The 27,906-nt window shown below is 43.8% G+C and overlaps 2 protein-coding genes across 3 annotated transcripts; one reads left to right on the top strand and one right to left on the bottom strand.

Annotated features, from left to right (window-relative positions):
- The first annotated feature begins 831 nt into the window (after positions 1-831).
- On the top strand, positions 832-8,904 carry C1H3orf52 (chromosome 1 C3orf52 homolog). Its single transcript, XM_009987657.2, has 6 exons — positions 832-1,022; positions 3,956-4,079; positions 4,639-4,772; positions 5,664-5,734; positions 7,566-7,765; positions 8,776-8,904. Coding segments are annotated over exons 1-6 (699 nt in total). The 5' UTR covers positions 832-854; the 3' UTR covers positions 8,778-8,904.
- Positions 8,905-10,672: 1,768 nt separating this feature from the next.
- LOC147529368 (uncharacterized) lies at positions 10,673-26,060 on the bottom strand. 2 transcript variants are annotated; one of them, XM_086617345.1, is made up of 5 exons: positions 25,833-26,060; positions 25,544-25,588; positions 17,691-17,740; positions 15,974-16,008; positions 10,673-12,557 (listed from the first exon to the last, which is right to left on the bottom strand). In XM_086617345.1, exons 2-5 carry the CDS (start codon positions 25,558-25,560, stop codon positions 12,360-12,362), a joined length of 300 nt encoding a protein of 99 aa, XP_086473471.1. In that variant the 5' UTR covers positions 25,561-25,588; positions 25,833-26,060; the 3' UTR covers positions 10,673-12,359. The 2 variants fall into 2 exon arrangements, with proteins under 2 accessions (XP_086473471.1, XP_086473463.1); XM_086617337.1 differs by lacking the exon at positions 25,544-25,588.
- Between the last annotated feature and the right edge of the window lie 1,846 nt (positions 26,061-27,906).

Consider the following 27,906-nt stretch of genomic DNA (forward strand, 5'->3'; position numbering starts at 1 on the left):
CTGCAGTAAGTTGTTATGAGTGACTCTAAATAGCACAGGGGAGTGTTCATGTGGGAAGCTAGTGCAGACCAGATCTCAACTCACACCATGATTCGCTTCATAAAATCATGCCCTGTAGAGCACAGGCTGAAATTAAAGACCACCTTCCTCCTCTCTTCAGATTTATCCCTCTGTTTTTTTACATGGAAGCAGCTTCTCAGGTTGAGGTTGTACAATATGTGAACAGATATAAATGGTTCTTCAGCACCAAACATGATTTTTAGGCTACATACCAGCTAGAGAGAGAACGATTCAAGGCACAAAGGTCAGTAGTGTTCATTTCTTTATATGGGGAGACTAAAATTAGAACTGTTGATGGATATTGTAAGTTCCCTTCAGAGTCTAACCAAACCACAAGCTATGTGATCCTTTACTCAGTTTCTGCTGTTCAGAACCACATCCATTTGTCTATCTGCACAGATAGCAGCGATAGTATTTTACTGTTTCAGCTGACCACAGCAGGGAAAGCAATCTGGTTCCTTTCAGAACTACCTCAGCAATGACAACGTTGCTGAAGGTTTAGTCACCTGCTTGTGCTTGTCGAGGGCTGGTACAGTAAGGTAGACAAACTGGAAAACCTAGTATTGCACAGCTGAGGGCTGTAGTTCTGGCAACGAGGCAAATCGATACTTCCTCCGCCTCCCGTTTCTCCGTAGCCAATGTAGACAACACTATTTGTCCTTTCAAGGAATTCCCCTCGTTTGTCAGAGTTTTGAGATCACTCCCAGGAAGACTATCCCAACTCTCACTGTTGCTGTCTCCAGCCTCATACCAGAACTGCTACTGACCACAGACACTGCAGAAACCAGAAGGAAATGAGTTGCCTCCGTGCTTGCTTCAGAGACAGAGGTCCTCGTGCGGAGACAGAAGCTATGAAAAGGCAAAGCTCTGGTCAGAAGCAGGAGATTATTGAATTACAAGAAGATAATGTGGAGGAAAGTGAGGCTGATCATGACAAGCCTCTAAATGCTCAAAGAAGAAAGGTAGGAATTTCATTTGCTCTTTTGATGCTTGCTGTTTGGGGAAAATACCACACAGCAAGAGAAATGACACTTTGCAGGAACATCTTCTAAGAGAGATTTAATTTGTCATTTGAGGGAGAGGGAAGGGTTATTCACTCAAAAGCAAAGTATGAAAACCCACTATATATATTTCTTTTCTTCTTCTCAATGGAGTATTCTAAAATTAGAGTGGGATTTTAAGCTTTTCAATTTTTTTTGGTGCTTGGCTGTTTGTGTACTTTAACTTAGGAAATGAAGTTTTAATTGGTACTCTGAGTTTTACTTTCTCTTTTCATGTGCTGTCAATGGGATTTGGCTCAAAATCAGAGGGGATAAAAGTTGAAACCCGTATGATAAACAGGCATTCTATCACAACAAGTTAATTATAAAATAATGTTGCCAAAACAAGAATAGGATGTCCTGCAACAGACCATACTGGATTCTCTCTCTTTTTATCTTTGAGTAGCTTGCAGTTGCTAACAATTATGGATTTGTATGAATAGAGTGCCCCAAAGCCTCAGTTAAGACCAGCGTGTGATTCCTGAGAGAGGTAGCTCCCAGCATTTAGCTTAAAGCTGTGGAACACACTGGTGCTGGCAGAGAAGCAACACATACTCACAGGTGACTGTCGTACGATGGTTTTCATTACTTACTCAAAAGAAGAGGGAATATCTGTGGCAGAGCTAAGAAGTTTCCCATTTTTCTGTAGGGTTGGCTGAACCCTCCTGAGAGGTCATCTGTGTTAGTCACGCCACCCCTCCCTTCCCGCTCCTGGCCCAGAAACAGCGACTGCTTCCCTGTGTGAGCCCCACTGATGATCTCCATGGGCTGATCCGTTCCAGCAGCTAGGCAAAAAGCCCATTTACTCTACTATAGGAGGGGCCAGTTACTTTTCCTCCAGTCTGGTAAGCTGAAACAGCTTGCTGCAGGGTCAGGCAAATTCTAGGGAGGTGTAAAGAGGAACAGGAGAGGGTGGCGGAGAGGCAGGGGTGGGTCAGATCCGCTCAGCTGTCTTAAGAGACTTTACCCTTAACTTTCTGTTTAACCTTCCCCTTCCCAAAACTGAGTTTTCATTTAGGCTTTGTTTCTGCTGATTCTGGCAGTTGGCTTCCTGTTCTGTAGGCACCGCTGGAAATCTATTGCGCTCCGCTTCCTGCTCTGGCGGCAGGTTGGTCAGAAGAGCTGCCCTTCCCACTGGGGAGAGATTTTTCTCTGCTGCTGTTCCCTCCCGCCAGTCTTGCAATGTATATGGTCAATGTCCAGAGGGTGTTGGCCCCACTGGTAGGGGATAGTTGGGGAGCTGAATATCCGCTTGAGAATAAGCCAGTTTGCTACGCGTGATTAAGAATTACACTTTTGTGACGGTCTAAATAAGTGGCTCAACTGAAACCTGGGCTTGGTAACTGTCTGTCTCAACTGATATTACGACGTCTGATTTCATAGTTGTACTCTGGGTAGTAGGTACTGGCTTTTTTTCTTTTTTCAGATACAAAACGATATGATAGCATCAAGTATTAAATTGAATCTCCATTCTTCTTATATATTTTAAAAATCAAATAAAAAATATGTATGTAAACATGATCACGCCAGAAGGCATGCTGTAAGTGAAGCCATATTCATCCTTTGTCCCCGTTCTCCACCAAAGCGAAGTTCTGCATGCAGGGGTGTCTGCAGAGAGCTCTTTCCCTTTCTCTGCCCCCACTCCTGGAGAAATGACTCCTGTAAGATCTTTCTGTGGGTATCTGTTTTCTCTCCCTATTCATCTGCCACCTCCAAAGAAGCTTTGAGCCAATTGATGAATGTCAGTCAAATTCAGTGAAAGGCTTTCTATCACTTTGGGTTCTTAGAAAGTTCAAAAAGTCAAGGAAGGTAACCTGGGTTAGTGCCTCCAGCTAGCAGCTGGTTCCTGCCAAACTGCACGTGTGTGGCCCAGACAACCTACACCATGTGCTTTTCCTTGCCTGGTACTAATGTCAAAAAGGACGTGGAGTTTACCACTGAGTTTATGGTGGATGATGAGGGGGAGGAATTAAAAAGGCACCATGGCCTACTTATGAATTCATGCCTTTCCTCCAGTCTTCTGGCTGAGGAACAAAGCAGTTGGAGTTTTTTTATTTGTTTTACTGAGGCACCTAAGCTTCTTAAAAAAAAAAATATTAGTACTGCTAGGGTAATTCATTAAAAGACTAATTTCTATTGCGGTCTTAAATCTTATAAAAATTAAAGGAAAGGCAGATATTGTCTTTTCTTTGCTATATGAAAGTACGTGCATGCACAATTAGTTTGAAGAGAGTTTCCTTGTGATCTCGTAGAACACGTGAGATTTATAATAAGCTTTCTGTTAAATATACTCAATAGTCTTCAAGTTTCCAATCTTCTGGAAAAAAAAAAACTGACTGTAAAAGTCTCAAATTTTGTACAGTGTTCTTTAATGCATTAATGTTTCATGAAAAGAAGTCTTAGGTGCTCGCATCTAGAAGCTATGCAGACTGATATCACCAACATCACAGAGGTGAATGATTCTGGAAATCCCTGTACAGACATCTTTTTGGGTGACAAACATTGAAAAGACAACTTGCAGAATATACAAATGAAATCGATGTAGTTCAAAAAAAAAATTCAGAAGCCATGAAGGCACCTTTGTAGCACCTCAGCTTAATGGGCAATTCAGGAGTTGGGAATTCTTCGCAAAAGGGGAATGGTACGTCTCTCTTTCAAGTAATAGCCTGCCTGTGAATGTCCTTTGCCTTCTGCAGATCTACATTCCCGCCTGCAGCAGTACTTAAGGGTGGGAACACCTGGAGTATGGCATGGCTTAACGATGTTTTGTTTCTAAATGTTACAGTAGAGACCTGCTTAAATATTTGTTCCCACCTTATTTCATTAATCAATATGCCCCTTCCTTTCATAACTAGGAGAGAGGTCACTGGAAGTCATGTGGGAATGTAGTCTTCTGGAAATGTAGACTGTGGATGGCTATAACTACAATTTTTCTAGTATTCTTCCTGGTCATTCTCATCAGCCTTATTCTTTATTCCAGTAAGTATCTCACTCTTGATTCTTCCTCTAATAAAAACATACGGTATATAATATAGCACAAACTGAACAGTAGCATCCTTTAAACTCCCCCTGTGAACAGCTGAAGGGACTGGGATGTTGACTGCAGATTGGTGGTGTGTCGAGTAGTGGATGTGAACACTTTTATTTTAGCAGGCAGTAAGCAACCTGTATCCCAATCAGATGGGAATTCCAGGCTGTAGCTAAGTGAGAAAATGTTACTAGAACAATCAGGGGCGAGGATGGAAATGATGCTTGCAACATTGCAACAAGTGCAATTGATCACTTACATCCTCTCCCGTGGTGTCAGCGCCTTTCAGTCTTCCAAAGCAGCTGACATTTGCTAATGGGGTGGGTGATTCACCTCAATGTGCTGTCACTTTTCTTCAGGTGACTTGCACTTTCTTTCTGTTATTCCCAGACAATCATTACCTAGGAAATTTGTGAGAAAGCTACCCTGAAGAAAGCTGAGAAGGTTTTTTTCCACACTTGTGCTAACTGGAACTTTTTCCTCCCCGTTCTATCTCTTTTTGAATTTTAGATGTTTACACAGATGAGGATGACTATTGGGATCCTGATGCACTACTACATAGTGGAAATTATCGCAATTTTTCGGGCACTTTGCAGTTAATGTGTGGTCTCCCACACCTTTTCTTTGAAGACATTACTAAGAGGGTATGTGTTGACATGATTCTTAGCTAAGCTGATTCTTCCTATAACATAGATTCAATGTTTTCCCTTTTAAGAAGTTTCTGTTTCTCTGGGTAGCAACTCAGTCATTTGGAACTCCAAAAAATTCTGAGTTGTACTTTTTCTAGTATAATTTTAAGTCCTGATCTAGAAAAGGAAATTGTCTGCTTTTAACCACATAAGCTGTTTATGTTGATTTTAAAAACAAAAACAGAATAAAAGAAAAAATACTTTTTTTTTTCCCTAAATTTGAGTATTTGTTGGGACATAGTCTTCACTTTGTTCATAGAATCACTAAATAATGTAGATTAGAAGGGGCCTGTGAAGGTCATCTAAGCTCAATGCCAGCTAAAAATCCTGTGTGTTGCATTCTCCTGTAAGCACACGATAACAGCCTGGGTTTATAGCATGTTGAGCCATCACAGCTCTGAGTTACGGCTGAAATAAGCTCAGCAGGCACGGCAGTGCTGATTTAGACTTCTTGTGAGCTAAGGAAGTCTCTTGTGAGTCTCTCTTGTGAGCTAAAGGGAGTCTCAATAGAGACACCCTTTCCTCTATCAAGTAAGAGTAGAAGGGCTTTTTGGTACTAATAAAAACCTACACCAAACAACATAAATCGCCCATGGAAGCACGAGCACACACTTTTAGTTCACCCTGAATGCCACCATTGTGTTAGTATTCACTCAAATACACATATTAACTTGTCTGTCAAGATTAAAGGGATTGTGTACCTTTTCCAGGGCAGATATTTGCTGACATTTGACCTTCAGCACCTGTGTTTATGCCCCTTAAAACGCCTTGTAAGAATGATTCGCTATACCTCTTTTATGGGGAAAAGAGTGAGTGAATGGAAGATTTATTTTTTTTCTCTCCAAGTTAACAGATGTCTACAGTTCATCTCCAGCTCTAGGACGCTACTTTAGGTCAGCTCAGGTGGTTTATTCCAGGTAAGCAATTTCTGTCATCAATTATCTGAAATTTGCAAGCTTTTGATGAGACATACATATGCCTATGCAAATATGCACAACAGTTTCATTTGTGAAATATAGGATATTTGAGGGAAAGTTACCAAAATGAGCAGCAAAAACTGGTTGAAGGATTCTCTGATGTAAATGGAAAATGCTGCTAATAATACATAGCGGTAGTAATGTTTTGTTGCTGTTAAATATCATCTCTGTTGTCTTTGGTTCCAAGTGAAGCCCTTAATAAACGTATTAAAGGACATTTATTAAAAGGAAAATGAGCTTCTGGAACCACTTGAGATTGTCACAGCTTAAATAGCTTAAAATAAGTAAAACAGAGTTCATGGGGAAGGGAGAACTATTTTGTTCCCAAAAGAGCTAAAGCAATAGGGACATTCAAGTCATGAAAGCCAAAATAGTAACACTGCATTGCTGGCTTGTTTGGATCACCTTTTCCCCCTGCTTTATTTTGGACTACAGAAGTAATCTCAAAGCAGCAGCATGTTGGAGAGACTGGTGGAGCAGGAGGCAGAGGCAGAGCAGAGGATAGATTAGCCTGGTGGGAGATGCTTACACGTGAAGGAGAAACTCAGCCACCGAAGGCTGGTGGAGCCAGAGGGGTATCAGTGGTGGGAAGAAGGGGAAAAACATCCAGGCTGGCCTTGCAGAGGCAGCAGCAAGCTTCAGGCTGGAACACAAGGAGGATCTTACTCTTGGCAGAAACTGGCACTGGAGGAAGGCTAAGGAGTTCACTGTGTTTGAAACTGTAAAGCTTTAATCTATGGATATACCACAGGCTTACACCAGGAGGGTAGCTCAGCAGCAGAGGGAAAAGTGGGGCTAGAAGGATCAGCTGCAGCATGGTCCTGCCATGGAGATATAGCAGAGAGGCAAAGGAGGCAGTCAGAGAGCTTGCCAAGGACTTCTGAAAAAGCACTGTTACAAAAAGGATTAGAAAGACACAAGAAAATCATGGGAAGTAGATTTTTCAAAAGCCCGAGGCCCTTGAGACAGCAAGGACAGAGTAAGACCTGCCTTGGGCTGGGGCGAGGGGCAGTCCTGAGGGCACGCTGGGGAATGTGACCCCCTTCACTGCCAGCCTCAGGCATGCTGGCTCAGTTCAACGAGTGAGCCTTATGGGTAAAAATTTTAATTTAGATACCAAATACAAAGATGTAGTTCTGCATGCGTATTGACTGACTGTTCTGTCTCGCTCTCTTTCTCTTTTTGTCTTCCCCCATTCAATCTCTTTTTTGATGTCTTAAGTCTTGGATGTACAAAATGTAACTGTCAAGTTGGAGAGGGGATTTGGTAGACCACAAACAATGAAACCTCCAGAGATGGACTCCAGTTCAATAATTTACATAATTCACACCAGGGCTGGCGTAGGAGCACAGCTAGGTTACACCAGGTACTGCTAGCAGGAGAGTAAATCTTTCTGCAAGTTCTCAGCTAACCTATGCACGAGATAAGAGCAGAAGTGTTGCAATATCATTATGTACTTATTAGGTATAAGTGCTGAAAACCTCACCCCTTTAGGACACGTGTCCACTTGCTTTTTGTGCATTTGAAAATACGTCTCAGGTTGGCTTCAGGTATGTGCCCAGTTTCTGTTAATGTCAAGAGCTATTCTGAGAAGGGAGGAAGGAGGAAACTGGGATCTTTGATGACAGTTTTCTTTTATAATACTTTTCTTCAGAACAAGTTTTGAAAAAAAAAAATCCACTCCAACATTGGCATGAAAAAGTATTCTCAGAAAAGCAAAGATCCAGTGGTGACTTGAAAGCATTCATACTTAACTTTGTTTGTTTTTCAGTAACGAAAGCTCCACTGTATTTTATCAGCTAGAGTTTTCTGTACCGCCACCAACAGAGGGGTTTATGGAAAACACAATGAACCCAGATTTTATAATGAACGTATTACGTCAAAATATTTATGATGAAGATGATGCTTTTAATCCTGGAACATCTGAATGTAACAGGTTAAAGCTTGACCCAACTTCTGTTACATTAACATGTAAGTGCCGTACCTTAGAGGGACTGTTTCTTTGCGAAAAGCTAAAGTATTTACTTGAAAGAAGGGAAATCTTTCTGGAAAGATGTTGAAATTTGTTAGGAAATATATTTTGCACAACAGTATTAAGAAAATAGTAAAACAGTCAGTTGTCAAAAAAGTCTTGCTAAACTTAGTTTATAGCCTAGGATTCACTATTTGATCCTTTGATTAGAAAAGGAGTAGTGATGAGATTGGTTAGCTGCTAATGGCAACCAAGGTTTTGAGATCTCCTCTTGCATTTCATGCATACAAAGAAAATCTCCTCATATGTGTGGGTACCATAATGGGGAGCTGGATAATCGAAGTTGTTTCTCCTCATTATATATTTATATTTAAACGCTTATAAGCCAAATTTCAACTCACATGAAACAGGTTAAGTAGTTTGGGACTTAACTTCTTATTTATTTTTATTTCCACAGTCATGGATTAAAAAGTCTCCTGATTTTTGTATTTTCAGAATTTTTGGGGGACAAATAATTATACAGAGAGATATCTTTTAAAGAAACTAAATGTTCATTCTTCCAGGTTTTCTAGGTAGTGATTCCAATGACTACCAGTGACTAGGGTGATTCTAATGCATTTAGATTTGTCCTGATTGAAATGTCTGTGTAAAAGTTCTATGAACTTTTATATTTTACTGAAAACAATGCATGGAGCTGCTTTCCTCCACCTCCAACTTACTGAGCCATACCTACATGCTTTCAGAATAATCCTGGGCTAACACATCACCATACAGTGAATATAAGTAATATTAGTGCTTAACTCATTGATTTTTCTTGGAACTCCTACCAAGGCACCAGAGAGCAAAAAGTCATGAGTTCTAATTCTCAATATCATTTTGCTCCTTATATATTTACAAGATTCATAGAAACTCATAGAAAACACAATGCAAAAGGAATAGGAAAGAATATACTGAAATATCTGACTAAAGTTTCATTTTAATGTTAATAATGTCCTGTTTTAACTTTCAGAGTAATGGTGGAAAGACTCCTCATCTTCACTGCCTAGAAGAGATGGACTTCTCCTATCTATTAGTAATCCCTGAGTAGGGAGCTATTCATTCAGTAGAAACACTTCTAAAAATGTCGCACATCTACAGATGTAAATACTGTCTATGATGTAATGTTGTAAATGGAAAATGCGGTATATTTATAACAGTGTTGTATTCCTAGAACATCACTACCTCCTTCTCTATTATTGTCTTGATAGATCAATAACCCATTTCGCTTGTGAAAATTATATATCTTGCCTTACACATGCTCTGTTGACTTTGAAATCTCTGCGTTTTCATGCCTTAAGATTAAATCTGGATTCTCTGCATGAGCTTTAAAAGCAGTCTTGCACATGGCTCCTTTATTCTGCTCTTGACTTAGGCAAAATTATCTGCACAGCTTCAATTTTAATGCTCACTTCCACCCATGCTCAAGTCTTACTTTCCCCCTGACAACTTCATGTGCCATGTTTCCCTGTTGTGCTTTCCTCTCAAAGGAGCCAGAAAAAATAAATATCCTTTCTGTTTTATTTAATTACATGTAAGACCTTTGCACTAACATCTTAAGTGAGCTTGAGCTCTCATAATTCCTTTGTTCATCCTACAGTCTTCCTGGATGAGGTGGTATCTGCTCTATTTTTCTCTTCTGTATGTGAAATAGAAATGAAGAAGGAAGAAACACTGGGAAGAAGTATTTCGTGTTCACTAATGCATCTGAATGTAACGAATCTTGAAAGGGTCAAATCAGCTGTGTGCTTTAGTCTTTAGCTACTGGGACTTGTAAAAAGACAGTTATTTGACCCATGTTTTTAAATTTAAAGAGAAACTAGTCTATACCCTAATTATACTTCCTGCCCCTGCAGTGGGGATAAAAATGAACAGATGCAAAGTATTTGCCTTAGTAAGGCAGCAAATAGTTGTTCTGGTTGACAAGAGGTCAGATGAGATGGACCAGTGCCAAGAGGAAGGCGCTGAAGCAGACCATGTAGGCCAGTGTGGCATGAGAGTTATAGCCAGTAATTGACTATAACGTGGAAATTAAAAATTAAGCATTAACTTTAGGTGGAATGCGATGGATTCACTACCATGTTAGTGAAATATAGCTTCCTGTCATTTGTTTATAGCCAGTATAAATGTTATTACTGTTGGATAGACAAATTTATTTTAAGAAACCTTTTGTATTGTTAGAAATATAGGAAATTGATTTTCTTTTTTTAACATTACTAGTTTATTTAAGAAGTAATCAGACAATTTTACTGTGCATTAAACTATTTATTTTTACCCTTAAAATGATTGTTTTCATTCTTCAGCAGTTTCAGTCTTTCAGCTGTTTGACTTGGAAAATAACCATTGGAATCCTAAATGCTGGGAGCTGTATGAAGTGTCTGTCTGACGCAACTGTACACTCAAACCCATATTTGTTGTCACTTGAGTTTTAACTGAGCTTGGGAAACAGCCTAGACCAAATTAGTACTTCACACAGCTCTCATATTTGTGGCTATTTCTGACTCCATCTTGATTTGTAAGATGTAGGGATGGCTGTAAGAACCATAATTTCTCTTGATGCAATATTCCATGCAGCATACAACTAGGAGAGATACTCCTTCTGATTCTTACATTGGAGAAGGATAAAATTCATGGTTTGTATGGCTTGTCACAAAAGCAGCAGGCTATGAAAACACCAGCAGCAAGGAAACGGTTTGCCTTTGACGTGCTGCTTGATCTTGTTACTCTTACTAAGACAATTGAATCTGCCCTTGAATAATTCTTAGTCTTGAATCTAAGAGCCGAAAAATAATATAATGATTACACTTCTTTATGGTGATTAACTCCATGTGAACTAAGAGTTGACAGAAAAAAAGAAGGTGCCAAGCATTCTGTTTCTTCCAGCCATCCTCCTTTGCCTCAGTACCTTTATCCCAGCAACTCACAAGAAAGAATAAGGTGGAGTTGTAGCAAGGTGTGATATTCAACAGGAAATGTCCTACTTTACAGTCTACATCTAGTCATGCTTTGAACTCTAACTGAAGGAAAAGTCAGAAAAACCCACAAAAAGTTGTATCTGCTTTTATCTCTTTGAGGTAAATTACTCATGTAAAAAAAAAAAAAAATCCAGATGAATTAGTAATGACCTCATCCATTAGGGACAATTTAGTGTGAAAACACATTATGTCATTATGGTAGATATTTTGTGAATGCTTAATGTTAATTTTAATAGAAGGAGTGTGGATAATACACAGATGACTGAGGCAACTGAGCCACAGTTAAAAAGGAAGTGAAAAGATGGTTCTGGTAATTCAGCTTGTGGACTGCACAACCAGCCCTTTAAAATCCCATAGCAGGCAATCGTCTGTGTAGACACAGCAACTAGTACAAATCTGGGGCAGATTCAGCTGCCTGTCACAGCAGCAGTACCTGGACAGGGCTGCCTGCACTGTCCTGGCAGTCTGTCTGTCCACTGCTGCATGCAATCCTTCACCCATGGGACCACCCCCAGTATCCAAAGTGCCAGTGGGATGCATGAAGGCACCATGCTGTAAAGCCAGGGCTGTAGCCAGTGATCACATACAAAGGAAGATTTAAAATCAGGGAAAGGTGTTCAACGTTTTCTTTCAAGCTGTTTTAATACAAAAATGGAGGGAGAAAAAAAAACATGCTTAAGCAGGAACGCAGGCACATAATCACTTTATGCGCTCTGGTGAACAGCTGAATAGGTTTCATTCCTATGAACATGTCTGCCAACGCTGCTTGCAGAGGGGTGATGGGCTCTGGTGCTATATTCTGGCATTGCAGAGAGCCAAATTCTGAGGCTCCAGTAGGAGTGAGCTGGAAGAGCTGTGTCACTAAGGCAACACCTGGGAATCTTCTACGGAGAGATGTGCAGTTACTGCCTGCACAGCGTCGGGGTCTTCATAGGTTTCATGGTCTTCTAAGTGGCAGTGGTTTGAAGTGGCTGAAATTTTTGCTTTGCATGCAGCTTGTTGCTTTTTTAAATTGAATTCCGAATTTGATAAGACTTCACTCTAAGACAAGTACTACTGCATTGAAAGGGGGTAGGGGGGCAATTTGAGAAATGAGTTATTTATCCAAATTGTACATTGTATCATGGTATTTATACTGGTGCATATTTAGCAGGCCAGAGGAACAAAAGATATTATTATTGTATTTTTGGGGGGTTCAACTAGTAGTCCTATAAGACTCCTTTTTTAAAAAAAAAGTACTGTAAAAGTCCAGAAATATGTGCAGCCTCTGTTGCTTCTAGTAATGAAGCACCTAATTTTCTGTAGAGAAACATTATCTTACAATGGCAGTTGCTACTGATTCCTCTTGCTTTAACTGTCAAGTCCTGTACCCTGTCCATGTCTCTTTCTCTGATCATCTTTTCATGGACAGATTTGTCTCATTGGAAACGACTGGCAGATGAGTCCTAATGAATACACCTGGTAATGAGAGAGATGTTTATTTGAAGACCTGACAGCAGAAGTAGGATGGTTAGGAAGGCTGCATACTGCTGGCTTAAATCTTCAAGTAAAAGACTGACTTGGGAGCAGAAAGTGTCCCCTTCTAAGTGAAGAGGACATTATCGTATTCACTGTGCTCTTCAATACTGACGATATTTTCCCTCCTCTTGGGCACCTTGACAATTGCATATTCTGCCTGATCGTTGGTGTTAGTCACAGAGGCTTCATGTTTTACTTCATGGCTGACAGTAGAGTACCACAGTTCGCTGTAATGCATAGAATCTTTCTCGTCAAAATGTTCCTGAGAGTGAGGAGAAGAGAGAGAAGCTTCACCATTACATCCTGAAGGAGTCTGCAATGTGAGCAGATCTGGTCTAGACTCTGTGCTCGCTCGTGCAGTGGTGTTGACCAAAGTACATAGTACCAAGAATGGTTTCTGGACCCGCTGTACAGGCTGTGGCTGGAAACCACAAGCACCCAACAAAATGTGCACGCCTGGTGCAGATGGAGAGTGAAGGTCCAACACTTGTTCTGAGGTTGGCACTGCTTAGTGGTGGGTTACATGATAAAAAGCTCACCACCGAACACACGAGGGAGCACGGCGGCACAGTGACAGGGAGGGAGCCCAACCATCCCCTGGCCCGGCTCCCCCCAGGGCTGTCCTTGGAGAGCTATAATCCCGGTGAGCCCAGGGTGACACCCACCTAACGAGTGAAAGGGAGCAGGCGGGGATGGAGGGGAGTTACTAAAGGTATGGGACATATTATTGATGCATGTGAGGGGAGGGCATTTGGGGATTGCACAAGACTTAATATGGGATGTTTATGGGAGGAACTGAAGGGGGAGGAGGGATCAGGGTGATTTGCAGAGTCAGAAGCATAGGGAAATAAGGGGATAAAGGGAGGGCCAAGGGTGTCACAGCCAGCTGTCAGAGAGACCGTAGGGTGTGGGGGTTGACTAAGACCCCAGGTGTGTCTGTGTATGTGTCTGTGCAGAAGACACACTGTCCTGGAAGGGGCACTGGCCCCATGGGAGATGCAGCGATGGCTCACCCCCTCCCCGGCAGCCCTCGCCTAATGTTCTCCTTGAAAATGGAGGGAAGAGAAGGAAGAGCCACCAACTAAGGAGGAGGTAAGATTGTGTGCGTAATGCCTTCCCAACTCTGTTTAGACTTGTCCCTCCTTTTGCCTCTTGAAGGTGTTTGCTAACAGGTTGTGGGTGGCTGTGCATCTAAATAGCTATCAGGGTGACTCAATAAATCTAAAGGGATGATGTGAACTGATTAAGTACTCGGAGATAGAAGTTAAAAATTTGTTTGCCCTGATGCTCGTGATCTGAACCCACTGGGTAATAAAGCCAGTAAGTATGGGCTTTAGAGTGGTATCTTCTATTGTCTGCAGTAGTAGCTGTATTTTAAGTGGATGTTGCTGACTTCACGCTAACATTTGTAGCTACTTTTCACATTCATTTAGTGGAATAGAGATCTCTGCTCCGTGGGTTAATAAACCCAAAGGGTTCACTTCTATTTTTCAAACTTAGAAGGAAGAAACAGTCATTAGAACATAATTCCTCCAGAACCTGTCTTGGATTTTCCCAGCTTAGATAAATCATTTTGTCTATTTGGATTCTGCTTGACGTGACAGATCTCCTGACCTCGAGGGCACTTCACTGAAAATAATTTCTGAGTTTTGAGATGAGGCTTTGTAAAATTTTGAGATTTAGAAATTCCAGAAGTTTTAAGGAGTAGAGCAATAAGAGTGGACTTGCTTAAGGAATTCCCTACCCATCTGCAGAGGCAGAACTCTCTCCTCCCCTAGTCACTATTGAAAAGAACTGTGAAGGCAGCAGCATTTTGTCCTAATGTGCCTGCGAAATAAGAACAGGTAGGCTGTTTATTTTTGTGAGTGACTGCCTCCAAATCAACTAAGTGTAGTCTGGATTGCCTCTTGCCCCTTCCAACATATCTACCCAAGCCTTATTCACAGCCATGTTTTTCAGAACTCTTCTAGTCTACAGGTTTTGAAAGGCTGTTATCATCAACCTTTTCTTATGAGCACAGAGGTGGTGTGATTTGTCCCACCTTCTGATGGTGCAGAAAGAGCGAGCATGAAGACTCTTCAGCTTTTGTTTGAGTCCTTCATTATTCACAGGCCAAGTTTGATACTGAGAAGGAATAGCTCTCTTATTTGCACCAACAACCCACCTAGGACTGTTTTCAAACCACGCTCTTGGGGTTTTTACTTGAGACACCAAAAACTCTCAAAACTAGACAGCCACTTGGCAGGTCCCCATTACAGTTCCACCCCCTCCTCTTCCCCTGCAGTCCAGCCCACGCTCACATGGACGCACGATGAGCTCATTTAATCACACCCTTTTCTGTCATCTTGCCTACTCTCGTCAAAATTTTCTGCTAAACACCCACATATCTGCCGGGCACCAACTTTTGTTTTACTGATGTCATCTTTACAAAAACACAAAACCAAATGGGTTGGTCTGCTAAATGGCAGCGCTTTGTTCTGTGGTAGACTGGGCTTCTATTGTTTGTAATTGGTGGCTCAAGAGGGATCTTTACTCACCCTCTGCTAAAATGAGTTATTTTCAAAGCAGAGGTTGCAAACCACAGGTACTCAGCTGCTGCCTCTTGGAGCCCAGCGCATTAACACAGACAAACAAGTACACAAGGCTGTGAAGTGCATCAGTTGAGAAGTGGCTGCTTCCCCATCCTTGTCTCCAGAACAAGGATTTTAGGCAGAGGAGCAGGGCACACGCCAAGTTACAGAGTTACCTCTTCAATTACCCCAGGGTGCATTGACAGAACTCCTGAATCTAACCCCAAAGAAGGGAATTAAGATGGACTGGGTAATGTGTTTATCACGCCAGTCTTTCCGGCGTGTCCTCTCCTGCAGTGCAACCATTTGATCCATTCTGGTTTACAAGAAACTAGATGTTCAACCTGACAAGGCAAGGTTTGAGGTGTTTGGGTTTTTTTTTTTCCCTTTTCTTCCTTCTAGAGTCAGTGGGTGATTGGAAAGGGAAATCTTATTCTGTTCCAACAGAGACTTAGCCATTTGTTGAGACATCGACTATTTTTTTACCGTGGAAAGATCAACCAAAACTTCTAAGCCTCCAAGTATTAAATGTCCCTTTCTTTTTTTCAACTGAAGACTTCTTATTACTAAAGCTGGTTGGCAGTAGTCCAGTTAAAGTGCTTTTTATAAGACGTCATGCCGAAACTGAAACTTTTTGGGGAAACACATCAGTTTTGATGAAACTGTGGGCAAGAGAGGTTACGCTGGCTACCAGAAACCTGAGGGAAGAAGAGAAGGAGGAGGAAGAGGTGGAAGTACCCCCGCAGCCATAAATTGCCCAGTGCCCAGGCACACTCATCTAGGACATGATCACAAGGTTCAAGCTTGTGAATTGTTTGTTTCGAGGCAGTGTTACACTCAGGCTCTGGAATTACGAGTGTGTGCTGCAATCTGTTTGGCCACCGGCTGCCCGAGAGTGGGGCTGCGTGTCATTGTTACAGTTTATGTACGTACATTTTTTTCATACATAGGCTTAAACTAACTTTTTCTGCATCCCAAGCAAATACCCCAAATACGAACTTTTGTCTCTCTTGTGGGCATGTGATGGACACCTTGTCTTTCTGACACATGGGTGTTTTGGACTCAATTGCTCTGGAAAGCAGCAAAAACATTCAGTTTTAGTCATTACCTTGACGATACTTGGTGGACGGCTGTAGGTCTGTGCTGGGGAAAGAGAAAGAAAACACAAGTGATTGTCATCCTTTGGTACTACATCAGGACACAAGGACTTTCTGCAGCACGGGGTTTACTCAGACTTAGCTACAGAACGTGTAAAAGCAAGAGCTAGTGTGACATTAACTGGGGAAAGGGTTGAATCTCTGAGAATTAAATAAATCTGATATTTTTTCAAGATTTGTCTTTTCTCTAGTTTAACAGGCACTTACATCATGCAGCACTGCTCCCCAACCTTCACAAAACCTAGATGTGCAACCTTGTTGACCTTTTTTTGTGTTTGGTTTGGGTTTTTTTTTTTGTTTTTGTTTTAACTTGACTGAAATCAGTTTTACATGCCTCTCTTAGAAATGACTGTTCCTGCTTGCTTGCTCTCTGACTGTATTTCAGCTTTCTGGCCCATGCAGCCTGGATTCTGCCGGGCATCTCTGACTGGGCGCTGGGGCACAGAGGCACTACTTGGTGTGCCACACGCCCAACTGCCCACTAGGTGTTTGTAAGCATGGGTTCAGTGGGCTTGGGTTTTTCTGGAAATTCGTCTGCCTGTCTCATAAGCATCTAAATAACAGGCAGTTGTTTGCATCATCCTTTCTCTCAGCTTTATTTTTATCTGCCTAGTTGGTTTTTGTTATGAGGTTGGCTGAACTATCAGTTGCTTCTGCAAAATTTCAGAGCTGAGATTTCACTTTTGCACAAGATAATGGGGCTTTTAAGCGTACTCGTTTTGCAATATGACCGAAGGAAAGACGTCAGTCTCTCACTATTGCATTAAAGCTGCCATCTTAGAGTACCTGCAGTGTTTTAAAACGTTACCGAGCTGCCTTGACACTGCCGTGAAATTGCTGATGTACACGACTAAGAAGAAGCTGTTCCTCTCTGGGCGAATACTGCAACTTGTGAAAGTGGTAGAAGTGTTTATACCATCCCTGCATGAATGGCTTCACCCACTGATGAAAAAAGGTAGCAGTCTGAATCGAAACCGAGCCCTCATGATTCACGTGAACACACATGATCCTGGCTACCATGTGAGTCTTCCCTCTTTGCATGCTAAATATGCAGAAATTATTTTATTCTGAGAATACCTCACACTGATGCATGTTTAGAAAAAGTCCTAAACTGTGCTTGTATACAGGGAAGGGGGGCCAGCATGTGACCAAACACAGGGTGTGCTGTGCTGGCAGCCCCATTCTTCCTGCAGTCCTCCACCTCGTTTGCAGGGGATGAAGCAGGGGCATGGGTGCTTCCCCACTGTTGTTTGGGTTCTAGCAAGCCCAGAGTCCCTGCTGTGACATACAAAGGCTGAGTTCATCATCACAGAGGTCAGCTGTGAGGTGGCAGCTGAGGCATTGTGGTTTAGGAGGCTGGAGGGAATGACTGCCCCTCCTGCTGCCTACTCCAGAAACAAACAATTTCTTTGTAGAACACAAATAGACCCCAAATAACGCAGTGTGGGGAAGTAGCAAGAGGGCAGGTAGTCCCCACTGGGTGCAAGTAGGTTTCCCCTGGATGGGATGTGAAATGCCTCACTGTGGCTGCTGCCCACAGCCATGCCTGTGCCTGCTGGCTGCCCCTGCAGCGATGCTGGGTGCTGGCGAAGGGCAGCCCCATGCTCCCAGCCGTGCCATACCATGCCACCCCCACCTCCGAGGTGCTCGAGGAACATCTTTACTTACTTTCCTTGTGGGAATATCTTTTTCTTCTGATGGGGAAGTGCACTTTCCACCTAGGGTATGGAAATAAGGGTGGATGTTAGGGCTGTCGCTGGTAAGTGCTCTCTCCCTACTGCCAACCCCCAGGTGCCCACGGTTGCATGGGGACCCTCTCTGCCAGCTTTTCGGACAAGTCACTTCATGCAGCTTCTCTGCTCTCTCGGCCTTTCCCCTGTCCTCCTTGGGAGACAGCCACGGACAGGCACTGAGCCCTGCCCTGGGAGCTGCAGGAGCAGGGGCTACTCCAGGGCAGGACAGGTACAAATCATAGATCTGCAGATGGAGGGATGGCAGGGACAAGCTGGCAGCTGACGGCAGGTGTCATGGCATGTAGCTGTTGCTGTAAAATACAGTCTCTCTCCCCTCGGGCATCTTGGCAGTAGCTCAGCAAAGTTTGTGGTTTTGAGGAGCAATCCACTTTTCTGGGCTTGTCTGTATTAAATACCTCCAGACGGGTGAGCGAGCAGTAAATATTGGGAAGAGATAGGAGATAATGAGCCCCATGCTGGACCAAATTATTCACATCAACCTATACACTGCTGTGTCTTGGTGAAAATCAAAAGGAAGAGAAGCATGGTGATTGTGTAACACAAACTGCAAACCCGCAGGTGAGTGCAAGGGTAGCGGACAGGCCAGGTCCTGACACATCTAATCTCCAGCAGTTGCAATAATCTTTAATGTTTCAAGCAGAAGACTATACTTCCAGGTTTAAGTACTGAAATTATTTGGCAAATTTAAGGTCTTTTAAATTACGTCCAGGTTGCTGTTACCAAGCTTTTTAGTAATAAGAGCTAGACTCGCTAGCACGTGCACTATCGCTTATAGTTTAAAATTTTGTGCTTGTAAAGCACCTGTAATATACAAATTTCACAATGTGATAATGATAGTTATATGTCAGGCTTACATATGTAACAAAAACGCACTACGGGACTGTAAAGCTGCCAAGTTGCATGAAGTTGGGAAATGCACCCAACTTGCCAGTGGAGGTGCGTTATGAGCCAGTCTCTAATTGCATATTTGCATATTCTTTTTCTTTCCCAGGACTGGAGGTAAATAGATAACATCACCATTCTTTGTTGCCGACAATACTTTCCGCGCTAAACATGCTCTTTGACCTTAGTTATTTCATACACTACCCAAGTTCCGCAATTGGCATGAAATAATTTCTTTCTCCATATGCTCTGATGTTGCAGAAATTTTTGCAAATATTGGTGAACGTCCTGGCTTCCTGTTTAGTGGGAGAATTTAGATCACTTTTATTACAGCTGGGAATAAAGATAAAGCCAATCCTACCTCATTCCAGGTGGCCTACCTGGTTTTCTTTGAATTGTATATAGCGTTTCTGTTGACACCAAGCATAAACTCCTCTGGCTTAGTTGGAGATGCCAGTGTGAACACTTCACAAAATTTGGTCCTAGAAGTCCTATGAGATATGTTTTAAATAAAATATGTATGTATATATTATGTATATTTATAATACACGTGATTCACGTCAGCTATCTTGAGTTTGATATGAGTATTTTTATTTTCTGATCATCTCTTTATTCCTTTTTTCTTGTTTATATTCTGTTGGGTTTTGATTTTTTAGTCTCTCACTTGGAAGGAAAAGCGATTCAGATTGATGGGCTTGGATAGTTCTTTCCCTGGACTATCCGAAGATAAATAGTATGTGTTTCTGTAGTAAGTTAGACCTGTAAACTGCTGCACAAACATTAGATAAATTCTTCCTATTTAGTCAACAATGTGGAATTCTGTGGGAAAATATGTGGTGTGGTCTGAGAAGCGAAAGCATTTCTTGGCATGTGCATGTGTACTACAGACATGCTGGGTCCTTTCAGGCAGATGCCCTGCAGTTAGGGGAGAGCCCAACCTGCATGGAATTGGAGGGTTTTTGGAGGGATTGGCTCTTGTTGGGTGTTTTTGGAGGCAATTACAAGTACAGCTTTATCATTGAAAATGCTGGGAAATAGTTGTGGCCAGCAGCCTCAAAAGAGGAGAAACGTGACTCAACTGTTAGAAGAAACACAAAGAATTAATTTTCCTTGTTTCTGTAGTTTGACTTTGCTGTTTGCAGAGCAGCTGTATGAGCTACTGTACAGGCTCCAGAAGCTGTCACACTCGGGAAGTGGTCAAGCTAAATATGGAAGCACAACTAAAAAGTAAGCTCTCCAAATAGGAGATATGAAATGGTGAAATTGAGGATATATAGAAAGAAAAAAAAAAAAAGGATTAAGAAATTAAATAGAGAGGAATCCAGTGGGTTCTATGGATAAATGGTGAGGTCTGAAATCTTTCAGGTCTCAGTGGCAACATTTTCTCCCAGCAGCTGCCATATTAAGCCACCTGCTATTCAGAGCTGGAGTTCATGCTAGATCTCCTCTGCACATCTGAAACTAAGGCTGCTTTCAGTCTGATTTTACTTCAGACCCACCTGACAAAGTGCCAAGAGAAGAGGCAGTGGATGCCCTTTCTGTCCCCAGAGGAGGACTTCCTGGGCAGAGGTAGCAGGATGTTGCTGGTAAGGTCACACACACATCCACTGTGTAAGGGGCAATACCAGCCTTGTCTGCTTTCAGAAATACGATGGTCCTCTGATCTTCTGTGGGACGTGACAGCACCAGCCTTCAGGAAGGAGGACTTCAGCAAGGAGCCTCTGCAGCTCTTGTCTCCATCTAACTTGCTCTCCCTCAACCAGAGGTTACTGGTCCAGAAATAGCCAGACCTTTGTCCAGAAATAGCTGGACCTCCAGAAATCATAGAATAATAGAATGGTTTGGGTTGGAAGGGACCTTAAAGATCATCTAGTTCCAACCCCCTTGCCATGGGCAGGGACACCTTCCACTAGATCAAGTTGCTCAAAACCTCATCCAACCTGGCCTTGAACACTTCAGACAGTTCATACCTGGCTCCTTAAACCTACCACCTGTGACACAGAACTGCCAAACCCTCAAAAAAAACCCACCATCCAACCAAGCAAAAAAAGTGCCATCCTTGCTCTGTGGATGGCTGCTTGACAAAGCCCAGCCCCCCCATCGCTTTAGTATTTTGTAGTTCCTGCTACCTCTGCAATTGCCCCTGGGTCCTCCTCCCTGGGACCCCATCAGCCACAGCTGGTCCTCACGTACACATGGGCTGATTCACCTCAAGCTGAAGAACTTTGCCTACCAGTCTCACTGGAGTCATAACTTGAGGTTGTTTCCTCCACCTCACTGCCAATTTTCCCAAATCTTGTAGACACTCCCCCATCTGCAGGTACCCATCTACTTTGATTTCATAGAATCAAGCATAGATTTTTTCCAAATCAGGTTAAAGCTACTCAGGAGAGACGCTGACAGCTGGATGGTGTGACTGCATAAGTTTCATTCCTTAGGAATTTGGGTTTACAAAAACATAAGCTGTGAATATACTTGCTAGAGTACAATGGGATGAAGCCCTGAAGGGAAGAGGGGCCCAAGAAAGCTGGTTAATATTCAAGGATCACCTCCTCCAAGCTCAGGAGCAGTGCATCCCAACAAACAGAAAGTCTGGTAGGAATACCAGGAGGCCTGCATGGATGAACAAGGAGCTCCTGGACCAACTCGGACACAAAAAGAAGGCCTATAGAGGGTGGAAGCAAGGACAAGTAGCCTGGGAAGATTGTCCAAGCAACCAGAGATCAGGTTAGGAAAGCTAAAGCCCTGATAGAGTTAAATCTGGCCAGGGACATCAAGGGCTACAAGAAAAACTTCTATAGATATGTCAGTGATAAAAAGAGATCTAGGGATGTCATGGCAATCTGGTGAAGTTCCCAATGACTGGAAAAGGGGAAACATAGCCCCCATTTTTAAAAAGGGAAAAAAAAGACGACCCAGGGAACTACAGGCCAGTCAGTCTCTGTGCCCAGAAAGATCATGGAGCAGATCCTCCTGCCAACTATGCTAAGGCACATAGAAAGTAAGGAGGTGATTGGTGACAGCCAACATGGCTTCGCTAAGGGCAAATCCTGCCTGACTAATTTGGTGGCCTTCTATGGTGAGGTTACAGCATTGATGGATAGGGGGAGAGCAACGGACATCATCTACCTAGACTTATCCAAAGCATTTGATACTGTCCCACACAACATCCTTGTCTCTAAACTGGAAAGACATGGTTTTGATGGATGGACCACTCGGTGGATAAGGAATTGGCTGGATGGTCGCACTCAAAGAGTTGTGGTCAACGGTTCAATGTTCAAGTGGAGGCCAGATGAGTGGTGTTCCTCAGGGGTCAGTACTGGGGTCAGTGCTATTTAACATCTTTGTTGGTGACATGGACAGTGGGATCAAGTGCAACCTCAGCAAGTTTGCAGATGACACCAAGCTGTGTGGTGCTGTGGACATGCTGGAGGGAAGGGATGCCATCCAGAGGGACCTTGACAGGCTGGAGAGGTGGGCCGGTGAGAACCTCATGAAGTTCAACAAGGCCAAGTGCAAGGTCCTGCACATGTGTCGAGGCAATCCCATGCACAAGTACAGGCTGGGCAGAGAATGGATTGAGAGCAGCCCTGAGGAGAAGGATTTAGGAGTGCTGGTGGATGAGAAGCTCAACATGAGCCGGCAATGTGCACTTGCAGCCCAAAAAGCAAATCATATCCTGGGCTGCATCAAAGGAGAGCGGCCAGCAGGTCAAGGGAGGTGATTCTGCCCCTCTGCTCTGTTCTCATGAGACCCCACCTGGAATATTGTGTTCAGCTCTGGAGTCCTCAACACAAGAAGGACATGGAGCTGCTGGAGCGAGTCCAGAGGAGGGCCACGAAGATGATCCAAGGGCTGGAGCATCTCTCCTATGAAGACAGGCTGAGAGAGTTGGGGCTGTTCAGCCTGGAGAAGAGAAGGCTCCGGGGTGATCTTATTGCAGCCTTACAGTACTTAAAGGGGTCCTACAGGAAAGCTGGAGAGGGACTTTTTACAAGGGCGTGTAGTGATAGGACAAGGGGCAATGGATTTAAACTGAAAGAGGGGAGATTCAAGTTAGATATGAGGAAGAAATTTTTCACTTAGATGGTGGTGAGGCACTGGAACAGGTTGCCCAGAGAAGTTGTAGATGCCCCATCCCTGGAAGCGTTCAAGGCCAGGTTGGATGAGGCTTTGGGCAACCTGGTGTAGCAGAGGGTTTCCCTGCCCACGGCAGGGGGTTGGAACTAGATGATCTTTGAGGTCCCTTCCAACTCTAACCATTCTATGATTCTGTGAATGCAGAACAAAATATTTTGGGGAGAATTCTTGGAGATGGGTAGGTGCCTAGTGTCTAATATAAACAGGGGTGCTTTGGGGAACCTAAGCGTGATTGCTATGGATTTGATTCCACAGCAGTACAAAGCACCTTCAGGAAGGCAGGATCAGGTTGATGCTGCTATGAGATATATATAAATTTTTATGTCGTAACCTGAGCTTTTCCTTTAGCCTTATTGTGAGCCTGCCTCGTGCCGTGGAGCAGAGGAGCCCTTCCTAGCCAACTCTCAGTCTCTGCCTCTCACGCTGCCTGGTGAGCAGTCACAGCTGGAGTTGGACCTCTGCAGAGCTGGAGCTGTGCCAGGATGCTGAGTCACTGCACAGGAATGACAGCTTTCTGAAAAAAAACCCCACCAACCAACCTCTTCATTTCTCCATCCCTCTGAACTTATGCAAGATCTGTGGTTTTTCAGAAAGACCCAGCTTTATCAGCAATCAGGCAGCTATGACTGAGAAGAGACGTGCTACAGAAAACTCACAGTGAGCTGGCACTGCTGATCAATGGGAGATGGAGCGAGATGGGTTGCAGTTGCTCTCTGTCCTGCAAGGGCAGCTAGTTGATGCTTTCCCTGTGTTAACTCTCCTGGCACCAGTTTGTTACAGCAGAGTTTTTGAAAGTGAGGAAAGCAGGGTGTGGAGCTGCATGAGCACAGGCTGTGACACAGCACCGTGCCAGTGCACCTTTCACTGCGGTGGACCTTCCTCCCCTCCCCTCTGATGGGGGATGTGGGTTTCACAACCCCATCAACAGCTAGCGGGAAAAATCTGCTTTATGAAAACCTTGCTCGAGGTAGTCCTGATTCCTGCTCCTGAAGAGCAGTTGGGAATGTTTTCAAAAGCAGCAGAAGTCCCTTTGATGAGTGTGACACGGGCACTTAAAGCAGTGGGGATCTGCAAGCTTGGGAGCTAAGAGCCTGGGGCTGAGATCCAATGGATGCGCAAGCTCATCGCTTCTCCTTGCTGCCCCAGGAGACAACCCACCAGCTCCACAGGGATTTTGTTGGCCTCGACTCAAACTGCTTCTGAGAGCAAGGCTTTCTGCTTTGGGGATTTTTGCCCTTTCCCTCAAGGCCAGGTAAAGCTGCCACACCTTAGACCTCTGGCCACAGACTTGCAGGGAGGTGAGGGATGCACTGTCTTTGGAAACAAACAGAACAACATTTAATTTTGGCAACTGAGTGCTCCTTAAGACCAAGTAAGCAGTCAGGATATAGTACTCAGAGGTTGCACGACTTTTTCTTTGATCTACTAAGAAGACAATGGGGAAGACAATGGGAAAGACTGGGGGGTTTCCTCTCTGTTAGCCTTCAAGGAAATCATCTGTCCAACACAGTGGTTTTTTGGTTGTTTCTACCAGGAGAGGTGCTACCGGAGAGCCCTGATGACTGTCCCTTGGAAGTACAAAGGCACAGACAGAGAGCTACGACAGTATTTAGCAGAAGCAAGGCTGTGACATGACTTACCAGCAAAGCAACAGCCAGAGGGGCTGTATGCCTGGGTGGGAGAGCCGTCCAGCACCTGCTTCTCTGAAGAGGTGTTGTCTTTTCCAGGTGTCTTTTCCTATGCCTGTGGCTGCATACCATAACACAGCAAGGCTGGCGGGTGAAAGAGCCACATGCAGCTACAGCATGATGGTGGCATCCTCCAGCCCCAGGGGGATCAGCCCTGCACACCCTGTGCGGCATCTCCAGCTGTGGTGCTGGCTCTCACCTGCTCATGTGCAGGGATCTGCCTCTCACCTTCTCCTCACTTACAATATTTAGGAACATGGGGCTAGGCACTCTCTTTGAGAATCCCAGGTTGCTTTAAGATAGCATGCGAGCTGCTTCTTTCCCAAAGCAAACCTCCTTCTGTTCGCCTTCGTGAAAGAAGTCACTGCTTAAGCCAGCCAGTCTTGTTGGGGGTGGTGGTGTCGTTACTATTGTTCAAAAATTTCCAGCTACATGACTTTATTTCTCTGCTTTGTAAGGTGCTGCTTGAAGAGCCCAAGCTTTCCTGCATGTCCTATTTGGATGGAATAAACTCAGAAATATCTAAGTGCTTTGCTATGTCCAGGTAACAGGGAAATTTCTAATACAATTTACCCCTCTTTCTACAGGTGACATCAAAGAGTGCTGTACTGAACAGTGGTGAATCCAGCTGGAAACCCTTGCTCCGGGAAGCACGGGGATGGCAGCCTGTTGGCTGTAGCAGAGGGGCAGCCTGGCCAGTGCCTGGCAGTGCTCAGGGTCCCTGCACTGAGCATCTCTGGCACAGACGGTGCCAAAGGCAGCCCACCTGTCCTAGGTGACTCCAGCCTGCATCTTCCTCTGTCTTCACACCTCCTTAGGAGACAATCTATTCCTACTCACTGTTGTACACAACAATAGTATACTTACATGGACCACGTACAGCATTTAAATATATTGTGTCATTTAATCTATTTCTATACATTGTATACAAAAACTTGTCCTTATGAGACACGGTGCCAGCAGATAAGACGTGGCAAGGTTAACCTCTTCAGTGTAGTTTTCCTGCCTGGAAACTCACAGCAGATGACACACGCTCTCTGCTTCTTGTGTTCCTCACCTGTAACACTCTTCCATGCTTCAGCAGCCTCTCAGTGCTGGGAGCCTCTGGATGAAGTCACCTCCTTAAAAAACATCCTGAGGCAATACTCTTTGACTTACTAAGAACTATATTGTTCATCTTAATTTGCTTGCTAAATTACCTTTGTTTAATCAAGAGGCTCCTCATGGTCCCTTGCATGGTCCCCTAAGGCTGATTCATTGCAGGTATTGTTTGTTCCTATTTTTAATAAAATCACTCTCTTAGCCCTCTTGTTTGGTAATTAAATATAAAATGGTATTGAACCTACCTTGGTTTTGGTAGCCAGTTTCCCATCCTTCCACTGGATCTCTGCACCCTTGGGTAGCCAATTTTGGCGTGGTTTCCCTGCTGTCCAACTTGTTTTCTGTACTGGCCGTGTTAGAGAATGAAACTCCGTGACACAAGAGGCTCATTACCTCTCACACCCTATGTGCATGCCGCACCCAAATATTGTGCACCTAAAAAAAACAACCCCAAAGCCTCCCCCACAGACAAGCACTGACAAGCGGGGGTGGGAGAGGAAGAGGGGAGGAATGGATGAGTGACGTGACTTCCTGGGGTGCTGGGGCTGGTAAGGGGGTGCTGGTGTTGGTGGCCTCTACAAAGAGGCTAGGTGGTTGCAGCATGGACTCCCTCTAGGATCCCTCGACTGAAATAGCAGCCTGTGGTGCTCTTGACAAGAGGAAACCACACGCCTGGCCATCTTGCTCTTCTGAGAAATGACGAGACAAACAGAATGGTAAAAAACAGACCCTTCAACCCCGACAAAGGACACCTACTGAAGCTTTCCAATGCACTCTGGTTTTGCTTCCTGCTCTCCTTTTTGTCTTTTTTTTTTTTTTTAATCTCTGTTGCTTCCTCCTGAGCTACAAAGTAGAAGAAAAATAGAAGAACCAGAAACACAATTTTCAGGGCTGATGGCTGAGGGAGTAAGTATGTTTTAATTCACACATTGTAATTGTGGTACACTGCTGAAAGAGAAAAAAAAAATATCTGTAAGACTTCAGGTGTCTGCAGCAATTTCCTCAAAACGCAGAGGTGAGAAGTGATGGGCGGTTAACCGGATAGTTTCACAACATGTTCACAACCCCAGTAACATGTGGTTTTGCAGGTAAGTGTACTCCACCAGGAGCTGGGTCTCAGCTAAGCAGTCCCCCTCCTTTGTTTCTCTTTGGCCCTTGCTAGGCAGCCCCACACTAGATTTCAGAGCCACATTTACTGCAGCTGATGGCAGCGTGGTAGCGGAGGGAGGGAGCCCAATTTAGGAAGAGATCACAAGTCAAATATCTCCAAATCAAACACGACCCAGGATAAACATTCACGGCTGCGTGCAAACTACCCTCGTGATGTCTGATCTAAAACTCGTGCATGAATGTGACACTTTGTCTGTAACTCTGCCCGAACGACCATCTCCTGGTCCTGCAGCATCCCTTGGCTGCTGACGGTCGGTCTGCTGCAGCCCATCCTGAAGCAGCGACACAGGCTGGACCGTGCAGCAGTAGATGCAGCTGCCATCTTCACACCAGTGTACCATGGCTCTCCAAATCCAGCCGAGACGTAGGGAGATTTGCCGTATGCAGGCATTATTTATGGGCACGTTATACAGTGTCACTTCAATTGCCTTTGACAAGCTGCTTCCCAATAGTGGCACCTACTACTAGTACTGAAGGACCAACCTCCAAAAGTCACTAAAATTTGGCAGTGGATGAAACCATCTCCCTCTTTTTTGCTCTATTTACAAGCAATGCCTTAAGAGGCAGCACTGAATCCTACTGACAAGGTAGGCAGCTACCCACTTGTTCACCCAGGTTTGGATGGTGGAAAAAACAAGTTTTTAGTCTGATTGCAGGAGCAGAATCTACAATTGTACCCGAGTGACTCCGGTCAGCAACATTTTCCGAAAGTCCAGCTATGTCATTTATCAACACTGTTAGTCACTCAGGCTGTCTGGAAATCTTTTAATTAATGATTGTGCGCAATCATTGTAAGTCCTTTTTGGATTTACTGGGAACTGGAGCGACCATCCTAGTGCAGAGAAAAAGGAAGGGAAGAACGTGAATCACTGTTTTTCAAGCAGTGGTTGCACAATTATCTTCTGCCTAATTTATTCCCGAGCTTTCACTGTGCTTCAGAAAGTGCCTGAAGCTCAGGCGTTATGTGCAGCTCTCAGCAAGGAAGCCGCTGTGCGACTGAAGCAGGACAGCATGAGATCTGACCGACAAGCCAGGAGGAGGTCTGTAATCCACCAAAAGTCTTTGTGAAGACAAACAGATCAGGAAAAGCCTGAATAAACGGAGATAAAGATGTACTCACAAACCTGAAAGAAGTGGTGGGGTTAATGA

This window comes from Tauraco erythrolophus, chromosome 1, assembly GCF_009769465.1.
Source record: "Tauraco erythrolophus isolate bTauEry1 chromosome 1, bTauEry1.pri, whole genome shotgun sequence".
NCBI classification, from domain to species: domain Eukaryota; kingdom Metazoa; phylum Chordata; class Aves; order Musophagiformes; family Musophagidae; genus Tauraco; species Tauraco erythrolophus.

What these genes read in the sequence shown, in the direction of transcription:
- LOC147529368 (XM_086617337.1), bottom strand. Translation starts at nt 25,858, where the DNA reads ATGGGAAACTGGCTACCAAAACCAAG. An exon ending in AAGATATTCCCACAAGGAAA is followed by an intron (nt 16,009 to 17,690) that starts GTAAGTAAAGAT and finishes CTCTTTCCCCAG; the next exon opens with CACAGACCTACAGCCGTCCA. An exon ending in GTCCACCAAGTATCGTCAAG is followed by an intron (nt 12,558 to 15,973) that starts GTAATGACTAAA and finishes CCTCACTCTCAG; the next exon opens with GAACATTTTGACGAGAAAGA.
- C1H3orf52 (XM_009987657.2), top strand. Translation starts at nt 855, where the DNA reads ATGAGTTGCCTCCGTGCTTGCTTCAGAGACAGAGGTCCTCGTGCGGAG. An exon ending in TAAATGCTCAAAGAAGAAAG is followed by an intron (nt 1,023 to 3,955) that starts GTAGGAATTTCA and finishes TTTCATAACTAG; the next exon opens with GAGAGAGGTCACTGGAAGTC. An exon ending in CAGCCTTATTCTTTATTCCA is followed by an intron (nt 4,080 to 4,638) that starts GTAAGTATCTCA and finishes TTTGAATTTTAG; the next exon opens with ATGTTTACACAGATGAGGAT.